Source organism: Caloenas nicobarica, chromosome 1 (assembly GCF_036013445.1).
Source record: "Caloenas nicobarica isolate bCalNic1 chromosome 1, bCalNic1.hap1, whole genome shotgun sequence".
Classification (NCBI taxonomy): domain Eukaryota; kingdom Metazoa; phylum Chordata; class Aves; order Columbiformes; family Columbidae; genus Caloenas; species Caloenas nicobarica.
Window position 1 is genome coordinate 214,204,839 of NC_088245.1, and position 17,880 is coordinate 214,222,718.

At 43.0% G+C, this 17,880-nt stretch overlaps 1 protein-coding gene across 2 annotated transcripts in view; it reads right to left on the minus strand.

Annotated features, from left to right (window-relative positions):
- RAB6A (RAB6A, member RAS oncogene family) overlaps nucleotides 1-16,606 on the minus strand; it is a 57,403-nt gene extending 40,797 nt beyond the window's left edge. For both annotated transcript variants that reach the window (XM_065654338.1, XM_065654329.1), the window contains exon 1: nucleotides 16,284-16,606. In XM_065654338.1, the coding sequence (XP_065510410.1) occupies nucleotides 16,284-16,353 (70 nt within the window). In that variant the 5' untranslated portion in view covers nucleotides 16,354-16,606. The remainder of the gene's footprint in view (nucleotides 1-16,283) is intronic.
- Between the last annotated feature and the right edge of the window lie 1,274 nt (nucleotides 16,607-17,880).

Sequence of the window (17,880 nt, forward strand, 5' to 3'; positions counted from 1 at the left end):
CACAATGTAGTACCAAGACAGATTCTTCCTCCCAATGCAAAAGTACTGAAATACTTTCAGAAATCCTGAATTTTTCTTCGCATCTTCCATCTTCTCCTGAGATTTGAGTATTATCAATGACAACCATAATACGAACACCAGAAATTACATCGGTAAAAAGATTTGTTGCCATGTCTGATGATTTGCCACCTGAAATCACCAGTTTCAGCTGCTCCTTCCTGGGTAATTTTGGCTTATTTTCCTTTTCTTCTTTGGTACAGAGTCCCAGGATTGTAATGGGTTAGTTTTCATTCTAACCTTCGGAGCATCCAAATTCCAGCGGTGCAAATCTTTTAATTTAAGGCGCAAGGTTTAAGAATAGAACCAAATAATTTGACGTTAATTACAATTTAAAATTGGTTACAAAACTAAACTTCAAGGAAGCATATTTGACACTTCTTCCCTAAAACAAATCCTGATCAAAAATCATCTCTGCAGTTCACTCCTGTACTGAAAGTGCTGAAGATAGACACGCAAATTTATTCCTACTGTAATATTCCAGAATATGGACACATGGGAGAAATAGATGGTCAGTCCGATGTTCCCTAGATGTTGGTGCTTTGGGGAACATTATCTAAAAGCAACAGCATCACCAGCTATAAATATTTGGATTAATGAGCATGAAAAGCTGTTTCATCAGATACAAAACGAGTCACATCTGATCCAGAGAAGAAAATATAGACAGAAATCAACAGGAAAAGAAAGGGGATTGAAAAGTTTGGATAGCTATAACAGGAAAAGGCTATTTTATTCAATTTTTGCCATCCTGACTACCAAACTGTCCCCTAAGAAACTTCTTCAACCCACATTTATTGACGGTGAAAGTCAATGAATGCTAATGAAGCGATTCAACATGCGTGGAAAGTCTCGATGCGGACGTGCTCAGCCGCTCCAACTAACTGGGTTGCTTAACTAGGCGTGAAGTTTTAGTTCAGTCTATTAATAAAGTTAATACAGTGTTTATCACTTTTTTTTTCCCTCAATAAATTGACCAAAAATATCTTACAAAAAGCTAAAAAGAAATTGGGATGAAGTTCAATAGTCACTGCGAAGCAAAATATCTTAATTGTAGCTTTCAGGATTATCGAAGCAAAACGGCACCTTCTCTCAGCCCCAAATTGAGATGGTAAATCAAGCACTTCACTGAACAGGTCGCAAAGAGTCCTGTTAATTTAGCACATAAATAGATTCTATAGAAACGTGAAGTCATTACAGGTACGCCAGGAAGAAAATTGAATTCCCTCTGTGAGTTTTATTAGCACGGCACGAATGCATCAAAACCAGCTGATGTTTTTCAAGGCGCATCCCATGCCTCGACACTGCAGAAACGGTATCAAAAGAACTTGAGTCTTCATAAAAACTCCAGTTTTCACTTGAAGAAAAAGTGGCACCGAACTCTACACTGGGAGACGTAGTAGAACTTTCCAATGAAGTTTAGGGAAAAAAAATAAGGTGGAAAATTTCAAATTAAAATACTGATCATTTTGCGTACTAAAGGCAAAATATTTGAGTCTGGTTCGGGAGCTGGCACATCTGCAAGATCCTCCCAGGACACCCCAATTCCTGTCACTTGAGACGGAGCAGTTGAGTTTTAACCTTCGGGTTCTTGGTTTTCCTTCTAGTTTGAGTTTTTCATTTTCCCACTTGAAAGACAGGACACAAAACTGCCGATACAAGAGGACACCTCATTCCCTGGTTCTAGAGCAGCCTAGAGCAGTTTATATATCATTTTAAAGAAGGAAAAATAATTTATTAGATACTAGTAACAGAACAGTACAGTCTTTGGGATTGCTCCTCAACCATATAGATTTCATGGAAAAATTTACGGGAGAAAAAGGTTGGTATCCAACCAAGGTTCATAAAATAGCGCAAATAACTTTATCAAAGTTTTAAGAGACACTGAAGAAATTTCTCAACTAAGCAATTTATCCTTTCTTTACCAAAAAAAAAAGTATTTTTAATTTATTTTTCATCTCAGGAACTATCCAGGCAAACTGCTGCTAGCAATAATACATCAATTGAATTAAAAGGTGCAAAGGTTTTAACTCGTCTGTCTAGGGAGAGTTGCACAAAAAGTGTTCATTAAATACTGCAAACAGGACAACACATGAAATGCCTCTACTTAAAAACATCTCCACAGTGACTAATTAACTCATTAAAAGGTGTTTTCAACTACAAAACACCGAGACAGATTCTATTTAGAAGTGGTAAATATATTAGGAAATGGAATGGCACGAATACAAACCTGGAAGAGCTCAGTGTAAGCAATGTGGTTCAAACTTTGGGACACCTCCACGATATCACAGTGAGCCTTGTGATAACGTTTAGTTAACCTTTTAATTGGTATTCCCTGCTCGTACAAAATGAAAGAGAGGAATCTGGGTGACGGAACGTCCCTCGCTATCTCTTTCATGGCTTTGAACCCCCCAAATTCTGCCATGTTCATGTGGAAGTCAACTGATAACTAGAGGAATCGAATCAGTAAAAAACGAGCAACCCTTGGAGAAAAAAGCTACAAACAGATCACTCTCATTTATTTCACTTACTCTGAAAGACTCCACAGTTGGGTAGGGCCTCGCTAATATAAAATATTAAGCTTATACATATATTTTTAAAAATATTTTTTCAGCAATTGCTAGTACAATTCAAAGAAATAGGGCGTTTGAATTTTGCACCTTTAAGGGCAACACATCTCAAGTGAGGAAGGAGATTTGAGAAGGTTAATTGGAAGGACGCCCTTGGTTTAAGAAATTCTTGGTTTAGATCCATAAAACAAGCCAGGTTTAATGGGAAATATCATCCTCCTAACACCTACATAAAGCACAGTAATTCTCTGCCCCACTACAGATGCAGATAAGGGTAAAACCCACCCGTGCTAATACAAATGCCCAATATTAAGCTAAGTCACCCATTGTGATCAGTGGTGTCCATTTTACTAAAGATTTAATCTATCGTTCTACACGAGATTTATGTGAAGCCTATCGCAACCTTACATAAATGGACCCTGATCTTGAGAGCAAGACACCACTCCTATAAACTTAAAATTCATCCTTCCTGCTCATCGGCTGCTCAAAGCACCTCTGAAAGTGCTAATTCAGCAAAAATCCATATTCTTATTCCTACACACTTAGAATGATTAATCCTCTATCTTGCATTTTCAGCTCCAAATCTAGTCAGTACAGGATCTGAGTAGATTTATTTCTACTTTTTTTTTGTAATGGGGAATAACTTCTCCGCTTCAAACATCTATCCAGCCTTCTATACCCTTCTGAGAGGGTTTCCAGCTCCCTACAAAACCAAAAGCAAATATTCTCTTCCCTATTCCAAATACCTTTATTAGAGAAATCTCCGATTCTGGCCTCTTAAAGCAAACTGGAGAAGAATCTCAATGAAGCCTGTAATGAAATAGCACAATACAGATTTGTGAAGTATTATCTTTGTCAGCTAAGAGAACCATTTGGATTATTAATTTCTGGAAAGGGTTCTAACGTAATTTCTGCCTGAATAGCTGGAAAACTTCGGTGCGTTGCAGGTTCGCTTTTTATATTGCCACATCTCTTTCTCTATCATATAAATTTATACATAAACAGCCAAATGAAAGCACTCCCTCTCCCTAAATCACTGGCTGTTTAATTGTTTGAAGTATCCAGAAGTTTCTTTGGGGTTTGCAAGTTCTATTTTACAGCTCACCTCTTCCCCACACCCCAATACCGTATGAATGCGCCTCCTTCCTCTGCCGTCCAGAAAAGTCTCAATACCACGACGGCTAAACCTTCAACTTGGGTGAAAACAATCTGTTCTGTCTCCGCTATCTTTAAAGTAAGAGCCAGACTCGCTGCTGCGATAGGAATAATCTGAAATTTCCAAGAACAGCCCACCTGTCTCTCCCTATCATACTGCCTTTGGGGAAAAACTCATATTTCTGCAAACAAAACCAGCTGAATGTGCTGCTCTGACCCAAGTTTTTCTGGTAATATTTGATTATCTGAAGTTTGGTTCATCACCTTTTCCTACAGATGATGCCTTCCTAATTAAACTATGCTCTCTGCAGTGGTTAAGAAATACAGCATGAGGACATCTGTCATTCTGCTTGAGCTTTATCTATTCTTGTCCTTTTTTCCTTACCCATAAGGCTTCATTTAGGTTCTTTAGAGCCACAATTACCCAACACCGTCTTTCCACAATGCCTCAATCCCCTCCTAATAAATCTTTCCATTTTTCTCTGTGTAGCAAATATGGATATTGCCCTTTCTTCCTGCCAGGAGGGTTTTGTGTCAAACCTGTTGACACAAAACCACACACACAAAAAAATCTTGATAACTGTTACAAAGCATATAGCCCGGAACCGAGTCCACTATGGGACTCCAAATGTTTCTTTTCCAATTTCTCCTCTAAATAACTATGCGGAGTACAACCTGTCTTTATCCTCTGTTTCTTCATAATCTCCTCCCGCCCCACGTTAAGTATTACTTACTGAGCTAAAGTCAGATAAATCAAAAAAACTGTATTATAAGATGCAACCAACGCTGGCGAGTTAGAGAAAATTCAATTAAAAATCCACACAGCAAATGGTGAGACAGAAGATAGTGTAGATTAAGTCTGTCTCACAGGAGAAATTCCTCCTTCACAGTATCATGCTATATAACACATAAGATTTCCTACAGCTACAGAAAGTAATGGTAAGATGGCAATATCGTCAGGCAGAAAACAGCTGCAGGAGGGAGGAGATCAAATGGGCAGCCACCTGAGTATCCATTTCTGGAGTGAAATGTTCATGGTTTCTACTCTTTTCAGCAGTAAACATTATTCTGATGCAAACTAAACCAGCATATGCCATCATTTAGCTCAGGGAATCCAATCATCGTTTCCCTGAGTCCTTAAAACCAGCTACTGCCATCTTCCTAAATACATTTTGCCCTTGAAAGCACAACAAGCAACGGTAAGTCAGCCTTTGAAGCGACAAATTAGAGAAGTTTCAGGAGACCTATTAAAAGGCTGGAGATTACTACTGACTTCCCTCCGTACTTTAACTAATTTAGGTTTAGCCTAACGTCTCCCCAGCGCCATTATCCACCTGACAAAACAAGCAAATACCTCTACCTCTCCTGACCACCAAAGAAAACTCTGCCCTCTCCCACTGTAGCGACTTCTGTCCTGCATGAGGGAAGGAGGAAAAAAAAAAAGAATAAAAATAAGAATATAGCTTCCTTCTCAGTGGTTCCATCTTGTTCCCAGAACATCATCTGGGCAGCTCTGGAAGGACTAAGACTTGACCCTTCCTATTTCCACATGAGAACCACAGGACGGCTTCCACATCTTCCCCCAAACTCACTCTTCAGGCAGAAACACAGGTGGGTATTTCTTCAGAACGAGCTTGAACGAAATCTTAAAATAGTCCTGGTTTAAGGTCGACACAGCTTGTAAGGAAAAGAAACACTTGGAGTACATTCTGTGCGCTTGCATTAAACGCACGTCTCCCCAAAGCACGGCACGGATTTGGTCAGCGGCTGCTGATCCAAGTTGACAAGGATGGCTGTGGAGAACACCTGGGGACCGCTGCAAAAATAACCGGGGATGTGCACAACAATACGCCTGGGGTGGCCTGTATGATGCAACTCCACAGCAACACAGGAGGAAAAAGAGATGAGATCAAAATAGAGGAGAACATGTATATGAGTACATGGTACAAGAGCAGCACAGAACCCTGTTTTCAGTACCAAAAAAAAAAAAAAAAAAAAAAAAAATCAACCACAATTTAATTTTTTTTAGTACAGAAGCCAAAAAAGATGTAGAATTTGAAAATAGCACAGTTTAAGGAGATGCACATTCCAGGCTCCTCAGACACAAGTCCGGACAACACGCGGCAACAAATACCTACAAAAAACAACGTTAAGAATTTAAAAGCAGCGTATCCTGATGCCACATGACTCGTTTCTCCTTCACAACACCGCTCCTGAGCTGTGACACTTTCCTCCTGGGGACCGAACCGAGGCCACCAGCAGAGACACTTGACACTCCAGCTGCCTGCTCTGCAAATTAAGGACTTCAAACTCAAATGATGTTCATCTGGCAAACTAAGCAATGTTAATCCAGCGCAATCTTCAGCCTAAAAATTTCCTGCAACACAGAGCTCTCCATAGGGAGCTGAAGCCAACCGACAAACTTGTTTCTCCCCAGTTGCGTTTCACAAAGGCCTTGGAAAGAAGCCATAGAACCTGAGGGGCTGCAGACCTGAGGTTTAATACTCATCTAAAAGAATTTTTTGAAGTTAATCTTTAAAATAGAGGAATTTGGTTCCAGAGAGTTAATGGAACAAGTATTTTCTTTTTTTATTTTATTCTGTCCTTTTCTAGAAAAAGGCTACTCAAAAAAAAAAAAGAATTGTAGAGTTCAACTATAGGAAAAAAAAAAGCGCACTTGTATGAGAAATTGGGTTTGAAGCAGAATATACTTTAGAGGAGAATTATCTCTACTCCAGCTGGGATATAATATCTTGAAATAAATATTTTCCTCCAGCAGTATTTTCCAGAGGATGAATCCCTTCATATAAGGGCTCTAAGGACATACGCTAGTTCAGTTTCTATTTAACTATAATATTTACTCTCCAAGACACACAGAAAAGACTTGTTTCCAATTCTAGCTGTATAAATGTGCACAGGAGGAAACTCAGGGTTTTCAGGCTGTCGTACCCGCAGAAGCCAGGTTCTGCGAAGACCTCAAAGACCTAAGACCAAACACAGATGGTCACATTTGCTTAAGATTCATAAAAGACCCGCCGACAAGTACAGCAAATACTACATCTGGTTGGCATCTTGTGCTGTGTGGCTGACAGCGGCAACAGGGAATCATCTACAAAAAAAGGTGGCGTGGAGATGCCTAAAATACCCGACTCAAAAATTGGGTAAGCGCTTGAGAAGCATCAAATCAGGGAAAAAGCAAAGCATGGAGATGTTTTGAAACTCCTTAAAAATATTTAATGTAGAAGATTATTCTCCCCATCTCCACTTTTCAAAGGGTAGAGGTGGAAAGTCTTTGTGCTTTCTGGGATCAGCCCTCACCCAGGGTACACGGCTCCTCCACCTTTCAAGGAGGATGGTTCTCACTTGTGACACACCGGAAACAACGAGGATTCATTTAAGCTGAAACCAAGCAGATCTCAAGGCTTTTGACTCGTTCTTAGCTGCACAGACTGCAACAAGAGTTTAAAATATCATTTCTAGATGTCAGGACTTACTGGAGGGAATGCATGTGGTAATTCGCACAAGGTTCCTCTTCATTTTAGTATATATTCTGCAGTTTAATGACTTGGGGGAAAACCAAACTGTATTCTAGAGAAGAAAAAAAAAATTCTCGTATTTTTAAGCAAAATTGTAGCATTCTTAAGGTCAAAACTGTATGAACTGTAAATTAGTTGCTGCAACAGCATAACCAGTCCACCAAGCCTATAGGTTGGTTGTTTATATCTATGAGCCCTTTGCGCTCTTGAACAGAGAAAGGGAAAAGGATTTAACACCAAACCGGCAAATGATTAAAAGACTGTGATGTTTTCACTGGGAAAAGAATTTTTCAAGTCATCTAGTATGCTACAGCATCCAAATAAAGAGGTAAATTTTATGGGACACAAGCTTTTGATCTGCCTATTGTTTATGCAGTTTCAAGAATGAAAAACTATCCCCTTCTCCAAGTCACATTTTGCTTTAAGAGCAACTAAAAATAAAAAAGTGGAAGAGAACTATGGTCACAAAGTTAATTGTATGATGGTAGACAAAAGCCACTCCAATGACATCTCTTGCCATTTTTGCTAAGCAAACTCAACTAGAAAAAAAAAAAGTTGGAAGAACAGAAAGAATAAGAGCATAATTACAGACCGAATGCATAAAGAACTGATATTAAGAGGCAGCTTGGAAAGCTGAGAAGGAATTATACGAACTTGAACCAGTGAAGAGGTCTGGAAATGAGGGGCTGGAAAAAACCCACCCTGCAAAAGCCTCTTTGCGTTTCTTCCTGACCCCTGAATACCTTACAAGAAAATTCTTGGGATTTCCTCACGATGATACATCAAACTCAAATTTCAGCCATTTTAGTTTGAACCTCCTCCAGCTGTGTTCAGCTGTTGAGCTGAAAGATTCACCTGCAGCTTTATCCAAATAAGCAGCAGAACCTCAGCTTTAGTAAAGCCATCCTCGCTTTTTATGCAGACCTAAGTGATTTTTCAGCCATTTTGAGCGAGCCAAGGACGCAACACTCAAAACCTCTTTCAGCAGCAAATGCATCAATCTGAAATCAGGGGGAAAAAAATAAAAATCAGGTAATATAGGCAAGGCAAATAAGGTATCAAACCTCTAGCAAAAACACCTGCCTAGTAAAGTCGAGAAGGGGTCAAAACTCCCCTCGACAGCAAATACACTGCAGGACAGTGTTTCACCGCCAATTAATTCTGTTCTACATGAAAGTTAAGCCCTGCTCATCCACTTTCACAGTACTGACTGCGCCCATCAGGGAAACATTACCTGGAGATTCGGTTGCTTCTCCAACATCGAGTGTTCTCCGCTTACCTGCATTTCTAATCCACTGCCCTCTATCCTGGCTCTCAGCTCACCAAGATTTATCGATCTCTGTGCGCACGCTATGCTTTTGCTCGCAGCACTTACAATAAATTTCCTCCTCTCCATTTCCTCCGCCACCTCAGACATCCACGGGATGATTTTCAATCACTCATCTAGTTCAGATTCCTCTGCTAAGCCTTCCGTCAGGCCATTAAAAAAAATATATATCCTCCCATCGCTGACAAGTCGGGTTTCTCACAGCCATTTCTGTGCTGGCAGAAGAGGACAGAGTCGGTAATAAGTGAATATTTTCTACTCCCAGAGAAGGCAACATCTTCATTAAAACAAATGAAGTGCCTGGCGCTACAAGCTGCAGAGAAACACTCCTGCGCTCAGATTAATACGACGCTGATGCCCATTTCTGCGCAGGCACTTTCAGAGCCTCTGCAGGGGAAAATACTCAGCTTGTTCGCAGGAATTCACTCACCTCGACTCCGGCAGAAGCTACTTCGACCCCTTGGCAGAGATCAAATTGACGGGAATCTTGTCAATCCTGCATCAGCCACCGCTTGGGGCTCAGCCAGCGAGACTGCACCCTCCTGGGGCCCCTCTCCTTTTGGCTACACATCTATTCTAGGTTTAATTTCCCTTCCCTTTGTGTCGCACACATCAAGAACATGAAGAAAATGACCTGGCTATAACTCAGACCTAGACAGAGGCAAGTACAGGAAACGTGGCAGGAAGCACTTAGAGGAATGGAATAAACTGGCCTCTGCGTTAATTACAGAAACATTGGAGTGGGTGGTTTTTGGATTTTTTTTTTCCTGCAGCAATTGCTGATTGCTCTCCTAGAAGCAAATCATTAAAAAACATCACTTATCCTGCTAGGTAGCATTCATTTATATGGTCACAAACAATAGTACAGAGGTTTAAGTAGTCACAATTCAAGACATAAGACCAAGTGAAAGTTAAGAACATTTTCTCCGCAGGTTTACCTGCACCTTCCACTGATGCAGCCGGTTCTGGCCATGTCTGAAGGCAAAATAACCACCTGCTCATCAGCTTTGCTCCAAGATTTCACCCCAACTCTTTCAGTTCTGGGAAAATATGCTTTAGATTTAAAGCGAAACCTGAATTCTGGGTGTTGGTGACACCTACACATGTCTGGATAAGAGAACACCATAAGCCTGTAAATCTCAGAATAGCTGTGTGGCATCTCCAGGGGATACGGGCAGCAAGACATGGAAACTCTTAAAATAATGCCCCAACTCTGCATTAAAATGGAGACAATGTCCATGGGCAATACCAGTTTGCACCAGTACTTAGCTAGGCACCTGTACTGGTGAAAGCAGCCAAGGTCAAGGAGGATTTGCTTGCAGATTTACCAGTTAGACTCCAGTACAGTAGAAAGTGGCACTTCCAGCTCTGGTCGTTGTGATGGGACTAAAGGAGGACGTTATAAGATGGACAACATTTTAACATCAACAAAAAGTGCCCCAGCAGAAGGAAAAAGACTTTGGAGCACACACTCTTTAACTGGTTCTTATTACTATTAAGAGTCTTGGCTTTGTAAAAAATCCTTCGCAAGTCAAACTTCAGGACATTACACAGCATATTCCCCAGCTCTGCGTACACACACTGTAACTAAACCCATCTGCATCACCCTGGCTATGCCAGGAGTCCAAGAAGCCTTTTCAAATCACACAAGCGGACAGGGGGAAACCATGCCCTGAAATTCTGGCAGCCACAACTCATTCCAATTTACAGCCACCCAGCAGAAAGAACCTGCTAACAGGGAACACAAAAGGCAAGTTACACCCTCCTTCTAAAAAGTCAAATTAAACAAATGCCACTATTGTGCCACGCAGCTGAATACGGGCTTCCTTCCGAATCTGAAGGCTGAACTCTGTTTGACAAACTCAACAGGAGGCTGCCAGAACAGAGCAAAGGGCTCAAGAACTTGATTGCACACAAAAAATAGGTCTATATATCCAGCTAGGGAGGTTTCAGTAGCACATTTTAGGTCATCGAGTTGCATGCAACATCAGAAGTAGGAAGTCCTTCCACTTAAGCCCCCAATTTTGATCCTACTTTGTATTTACAGTTCATTATTTTCTTAATTTTTTTAACCAGTTCACAACTTCCATCCCAGAAGGCTCCTCACCACTCAGTATGGCCTTTGCACTATGATTGATATTTTCCAACTATAGTATATGTACCTACCCACATACACACCTACTGAACCATTACATAGTTCACATGGGTGAAAAATATTTATTTAGGTTTAGTTTCATATAACATTTGCTTCCCAGATTAGCATTTTTTCTTCCTGATGCACTAAGCTGCATTTGGGTGAGAGTTAAATACTACTGAAACACACAAAAAAGTCTTTTTTTTCAGTTAATATTACTCAAATATTCCAAAACATATTTAGCCCATCATGTTCTGAACATAGGAAGAAGATATCTGATGTAATTGATTCAATTGTTTGCTGTCCCAGGGCCGTACAATATATTAGGCCCAGAAGAGTTTGCTTTATGCTGAGGGGCAAACAAAGAATCCGTTTAGCTTTTCCACTTTGTGTAAACTCGGTAAATAAATAAGGAAACGGACCTGAAAAATTCTACTTTCATTGTCAGTCTGTACTTTGACATTTGTTTCCCGATACGTACTTTTTACATTTAGACTAATTCCATATATAATTTATCCTAATGCGTCAAAGGCATAATTATTTTGATTATATCAGTTCATTTTCAAAATGGTGCTTTTAGGCTTGTCCCATCCTGCTCCACACCAGAACAAACGCATCAGAGCCCCCATACCCTTCAGAAACATTTGTCTGTCACCAGGTAACTGTTCTTGCAGGTGACAGGACTCACAGGTGAGTTTCACAGGTTATCTTGAAAAAAATCTGATGGTAACGCGAGACAACAAAATTTCATTTCTTCTGAGCCATGTTTCAAGCCATTGAGAGTTTCTGTTTGCTTGGTTTGGTTCATTGGTTTGCATTTTTTTAATCTGTAGTGTATACAACATGTATTTGTACATGCATGACCACGACAAATGCCTTTGAACACCTGGACTGAATTATCAGGTAAATAGGAAGGTAGTTACTTCCTCACAGATTACAGATTTTTAATTATCAGTGAATTAGAGAAGAACGGCTGACAACTGTTGGCTCTGGTGACTTCCAAATGCTGTATCTTCTGCCAAGGGTGGCTTCAGATGAGGTTCCCCACCTTTGTTTCTGTTAGTCTCATTTACAGCTTCAGCTTTTTAGAACCTGGATTATGTGCCAAGAAAGTGCCAAGTACCACCAAACACCCCAACAACTGCAGATATTAAACCCATTATTTCACATCAAGGGATAAGAAGATCCTTTCCTTCCAAGTTCACAAATTATTTCTTCGATACAGACAGAAAAACAAACCAAAGTGCAGAAAGGCGCAGCTATTCTTCCTCTGAAGAAAAGATTCGGCTTCCACAAATAGTCAGGGATCAAAAGGCACCATAAAAACAGGCAACGCAAAACACTGGAGTCTTTTTCTCCAAGTCCGATGTGCTTCTTCCAGACACTGCTGTAAGAAGGGCTGTTTCAGAGATGGAGAAAAGAAAGAACCAGGATAATATTCAGCCTCCAGATACACCCAAGAAAACGAAGTTCAGCACCTTGTGGAAAATGCAGATAGTCCAGATATAAACCCAAATATCTGAAGACCCAGCCACAGGAAAACCAAGACATTAAAAAATTAACAGGAAGGAAGGGGAGAAGATTTTAAACCACCAGTGGGACGAGTTAGTAGCGTCTGGAGCTCGCGAGGCTGAGAATTCCTTAAAAAGAAGGGAGCTGGAAGTCGCCCAGGGATGCCAGTCCCTGCGGATGGGCTGAACTGGGACTGGGTCACACCAGCTTCATGTCACACACAAACCACCTGCAGTTCCCCAGTTATCTAATAAGACACATCACACTGTTCAGCAGGGCTTGTACCAACATCGTTATGAAACAGTATGGTTCATTAGTGGTTTTCCAAACAGTTATGTCCCTCAAGTTATTATACTGTACTTAGTTTTCTCAATATTAAAAATCTCAGTTCCTGATAAAGAAAATTAGAACAACTTAACATTTGAAAAATCTTATGCAATGCAGAAACACCAGGAGAAAGAGACAACAAGGACTTATTTTGCTTTCTATACATATTAATGTCCTTCACACTTGCTCGCCAATAAAAGCTGCAGCATAAACCCACGTGATGAAAGAATATTTCTGTTGTGGTGCCCCAGCATTCAGTTCTGCCCACTCCATCAAAAAAATCGATGTATTAAGAAGTAGAGGTGTTCATATGCAAGATAAAACTAAAGATGTTATTAATATTTTAATATATACCATATAGCTATCCTAACACAGGTGATGTGTGCACTGATGTGACCCAGAAATCTGAATTTCTTAAACTTGAGGCATTAGGACTGATGAAGATCACCTGATAAAACAAGATCAAAGGCAGTAAGAAGCATATTTTTCCCCTTCCCACAATAGCTCTATCTAATCCCCAAGTACAGAGCTCTCTCTGCCTTTTCAGTAAAGATTAGCATATTTAAAACTGCTAAACTTCATATAATCTTCAATCATTGAAAAAAGTAATTCAATTAAGGCAAGTGCTGGTGAAGTTGCCTTCTTACTAGCTGCCCAATGCTATATCCTTGTATTACAAGCCAAAAAAAAAAAAAGAAAGAAAGAGAAGCGGCTTTTAGCTGGACACGGATTATGTTGCAGGCTCGCGATGAATTCACAGTCCATGCGGCAAGGAGCTGGGCTGGGGGAGGGCGTGGGGGACGCAATATTGCGATCGAGAAGCGATGACTTGCAGTAAATCCTGAAAGGAGTCGTGAGTGATCCAGCATCATGACACATCAATGACTGACCAGGACCCACAGCCAGCAAGGGGTCAGCTGGCGCAACAAAGGTAGAAAAGGCAGATGATGGAACAGAAGATTTTGAGGACTGGGGAGCAAGAAAAGGGGATTAAAAAGAAAAAGCACGTTGGCATAGGAAAAGGAATCTGTGGCTAGCAAACAGCATAACTAGGAAGAATCACTGCAGTCCATACAAACGCCTGGGTATACAGCATTGAAATCCCACAATATGGCTGAGGATACCAGCAAAAAAAAAAAAAAAAAAAAAAAAAAAAAAAAAAAAAATCAGAGACTGCATCCACTGTGCAATCCCGCTTTCAAATAATAATAGGATCTAGAGGTACCTCCAGACCTCACAGGGCCAAATTTCTTGCCTTTGCTCACACAATCGCATGGAAGGGCAGTAAAGCCTGCACAGTAATGAACTCCAGTTAAGGATTTCTCAGCCATTACATATTTATTGAAAAGGCTGTATACAGTCAGCAGAGAAGGTCTGATATTTGCTACTTTGGGTTGCTGAGGCAGCTTGTCCACTTCTCAGCCCCCTATAACATTCCATTTGTCATTGTGAAGTCCCCGAACACAAATGGAACAGAAGCATTCGGCCTCCCTACCAGCAGCAGTAGGATATCTTTAATTATGGCCTTCCAACAGGGCAGACAACCTTTCAGCTGAGCAGGAAGCGAATGCAGCAATCCAGCGCAACAGTTGTACAAAGAGACCTTCTCATTTATGAAAGCTGCTATTATGAAAAGAAAACTTTATTTCTGCATTTCCCTTAACCTTCAAAACAAAGAATGGTGAAAGGAGCGACGTGTAAGTAAAACCCACTCAAATCCCCTTTGCAGCATCGGAGACGCTTCTGTAATTATCTCTGTCATACAGAAGAATATTATTAGGATGCTTATTCTTTCAGGAGCCATTTGTAATGGGAGTTATCCACCCTTTGGACAGTAAAAAAACAAAATTAAATTACTGAGTATGACATCACAACAGCAGGAGCCGAATTCAGAAAAAGCCATTTCTCCGGCACGAATCATCCCAGTGCCACGTTGGATCGTGCCCACGCTGCAGCACCCGCGGACGCGCCGAGGGCTTCGGTGCCACCGTTCGGCACGGATCAGTCACCAAGTCATCGCCCAGGAGCCGAGACAAAGGCAGGGCTGAAAAACCCAATCGCAGCTGCCGGACAGGCCCTAACCAGAGTCAAATCAGCCCCAACACATCCATACGCCGCAGTCGAGGCAGCAGTTGCAGTGTTATTTTTATCTAGTTAGGGGTATTTTGCTGCGCTATGCCCATAAACCCCCTTCTCTGCTCCTCAAATTTGACGCTAGGGGCTGGAGTTATTTAAAATCTTGGGGTATAAACACATGATTAGCTGGGGGGGGGGGGGGGGGCGGGAAATGACAAAGACTAGAAGAAGATAACTGATGTTATGTCTCTCAGAACAGATAGACAAGAAATCCACGTGTAAACTGAGAGCTGCTGAGATTTAAGATCTGCACCAGGTGCTATAACCTCCCATTAGGTACTCGAAAAGCTTCATGAAATCAAAGCTCAGAAATACAGTAAAACAAGCCAAGCATTTTGCAAATGCATAGGTAATACCCAAGATTCCTTGTTATCAAATACCTTGTGGAAAAAAAAATAAAATAAAAAAAATAAAACAGCATATTCTGCACATGACCCTCTTCCAAAATCCTCATAAAATGGCTGAGCAAACAGCACCTCACCAAGCAGATCAGGTGACTTAACCCCCCTCAAAAAAAAAATACCCAAGTTGAACTTGTGCTCCCTGAATCCTTAATATGAGGAGAAGCTATTCCAACACCAAAAAAAAGAAATAAATTTTTTTTAAAATTATGAAAGGAACAGACTAAAGGAAACCACCAATGTATAGGTAAATAATTCTAATATCAGTCTTATCACCCAGCTCATCCACAAATGAGTGAGGAAACACCAAGATATGTCATTTGGGAAAAAAAAAAAAAAAAAAACCACACACACACACAAAAAACCCCCCACGACTAGTATTTCATCATCTGCCAGTCAGAGACCAAAGGTGGCTGAGGGAGCAAATACCCCACCCTGAGACAGAGAATATTTTGCACCTACTCATTATGTCAAAGATCGCTCAATATCTGCCCAGGATTACACAAAGCATCCACCAAATGAGCATTTTTTTAATCAGAAAACTCTCTGAAGTGAACGATTTCCGATGCAGTATTGTAGACAGAGGCCTCCTACTAAGGAGAAAATATTATTTGCGTTTGGGTTTCTTTGCGAAGGGAAGAAAATATCACTGACTGAATTTATTTAGAGCGTCGGATCCGCTTCAACAACACAAAACTCCATTTTCGAAAATTTACACAGAAAACACGGGGGATTTAGACTCCTTCCCCCCCCTCCCCCCCCAAGGAAAAAAAAAAAAAAATCAGAGGAGCTGGGATCAAATGAATCAGCAACTGTTCCTGGAGATGTGGCCGCTGGGGTTTGGGGGGTTTTATTTAAACCTCCTTCTGTCACCCAAGGAGCAGCGACTGCCAGGGGGAGGCGAACGCCCCGAGACAGCTCCCCCACCCCACAGAAAAGGGCAGAAAAACCCCTTTTCTCCTCATAAAGTGGGGTTTTCGCACAGTAGAACCCCCCATAGAGGGTGGGAGGGGGGGGGAATCCCCTCAGGAGCGACCCCCGCCCCTCAAAGGCGGGTTTGGGGGGGGGAATTGGGGGGGAAGGGAGGAGCCCGCCCCGCCACCCCTGTGTGAGGGAGCCCCGGTGACTCACCGCTCTGCTCGCCCAGGAACACCAGCTTGAATTTCCGCAGCGGGTTGCCGAAGTCCCCGCCCGCCGACATGATGGAGGAGCCGCCGCCGCCGCCGCCGCCCCGCGCCTCGCTCCGCTCCCCGCGGCGGGACCCGCCGACCGCTCTCGTTCGCTTCTTTTCCCCTTCCTCCCCTCCCCCTTCGGCGAAGGTGTGGGGGTGGCGGGTGGGCGCGTAGGGCCGGGCGAGGAGCCCCGGCGAAGGCGCAGCGGGCTGGGTGAGGTGAAGTGCCGGTGGTGCCGCCGCTCCCCTCAGGGCCGCGCTCCTTCCCCCCCCGGCGCTCCCGGCGCCTCACACCGCGCACGCGCGCCGCCGCCCCGCCCCTTCGCTCGCACGTCGCTCTTGCGTGGCCCCGCCCACCCTTACGCGGCGGGCCAATCAGAGAGGGAGGGGGCGGGGAGATGCGGGAGGGGGCGGGGCTGGGCGCGGTGTCACCGAACTGCGGGTGTGATCACTCTGGAACCTAACGATGGCTGCGGGGGTGAACTCGCTGAAATCACCGAGATGCGAGAAGGCCTGGAGCCCAAAGGTGTGAGGAACAAGCAAAGTCCTTAAGATCAAAGGCATAAACTGATACGGATATTCCTGCTTGAGGGAGTCCAGCACAGAGCCACGAAGATGCTGAAGGGAGCGGAGCATCTCCCATATGAGGAAAGGCTGAGGGAGCTGGGGCTCTTGAGCTTGGAGGAGACTGAGGGGTGACCTCATTCATGGTGATCAATATGGAAAGGGGGAGTGTCAGGAGGATGGAGCCAGGCTCTTCTCAGTGACAACCAGTGATAGGACAAGGGGCAATGGGTTCAAACTGGAACACAGGAGGTTCCACTTAAATATGAGAAGAAACCTCTTCCCGGTGAGGGTGCCAGAGCCTGGCCCAGGCTGCCCAGGGAGGTTGTGGAGTCTCCTTCTCTGCAGACATTCCAACCCGCCTGGACACCTTCCTGTGTAACCTCATCTGGGTGTTCCTGCTCCGGCGAGGGGATTGCACTGGATGAGCTTTCGAGGTCCCTTCCAATCCCTGACATCCTATGATTCTGTGGTTCCTTTCAGAGGAGCAGCTCTTGGGGATGCTCACTCCACGATGGCCCCAGCGGATCCCTCACGACAGGGAGACGTTTCCCAGTGAGGGCGATGATTCCGACTGTCACCCGTTGTGGTGGCCAGAGCTGTTGTTTGGAAATGCCTCAATGTTCCCTCCCTGCCTGGTGGAGTGGCCAGAACCCCACCTGGGGCCCAGCTCTCCCTTTGGCTATTTTTTCCCTGTTTCTCCCCATTTTCCTTGACTTGTATCTTGAGGAGGCTCCCAGCTGCATCCTCACCCCTCCTGTTCAAACCTTGGCTTCGGGATCTCGTCCGCACAGCCTCGCTCCCTCCTCTCCCATGCTGCTGCAATCCCGCACCGATTGATACTCCCATCCTTGAATTTAAACACAAAATGTGATTTTTCAGAAGCACTCACCCCCCCTGAGCTTCAGCCAGCGTTGGCATCGCCTCCTGCTCCCAGAAATATCTCAGCTCGGCTGCCTGAAATTAGACAGAGCCCTCTGAGCTCCTGCCCAT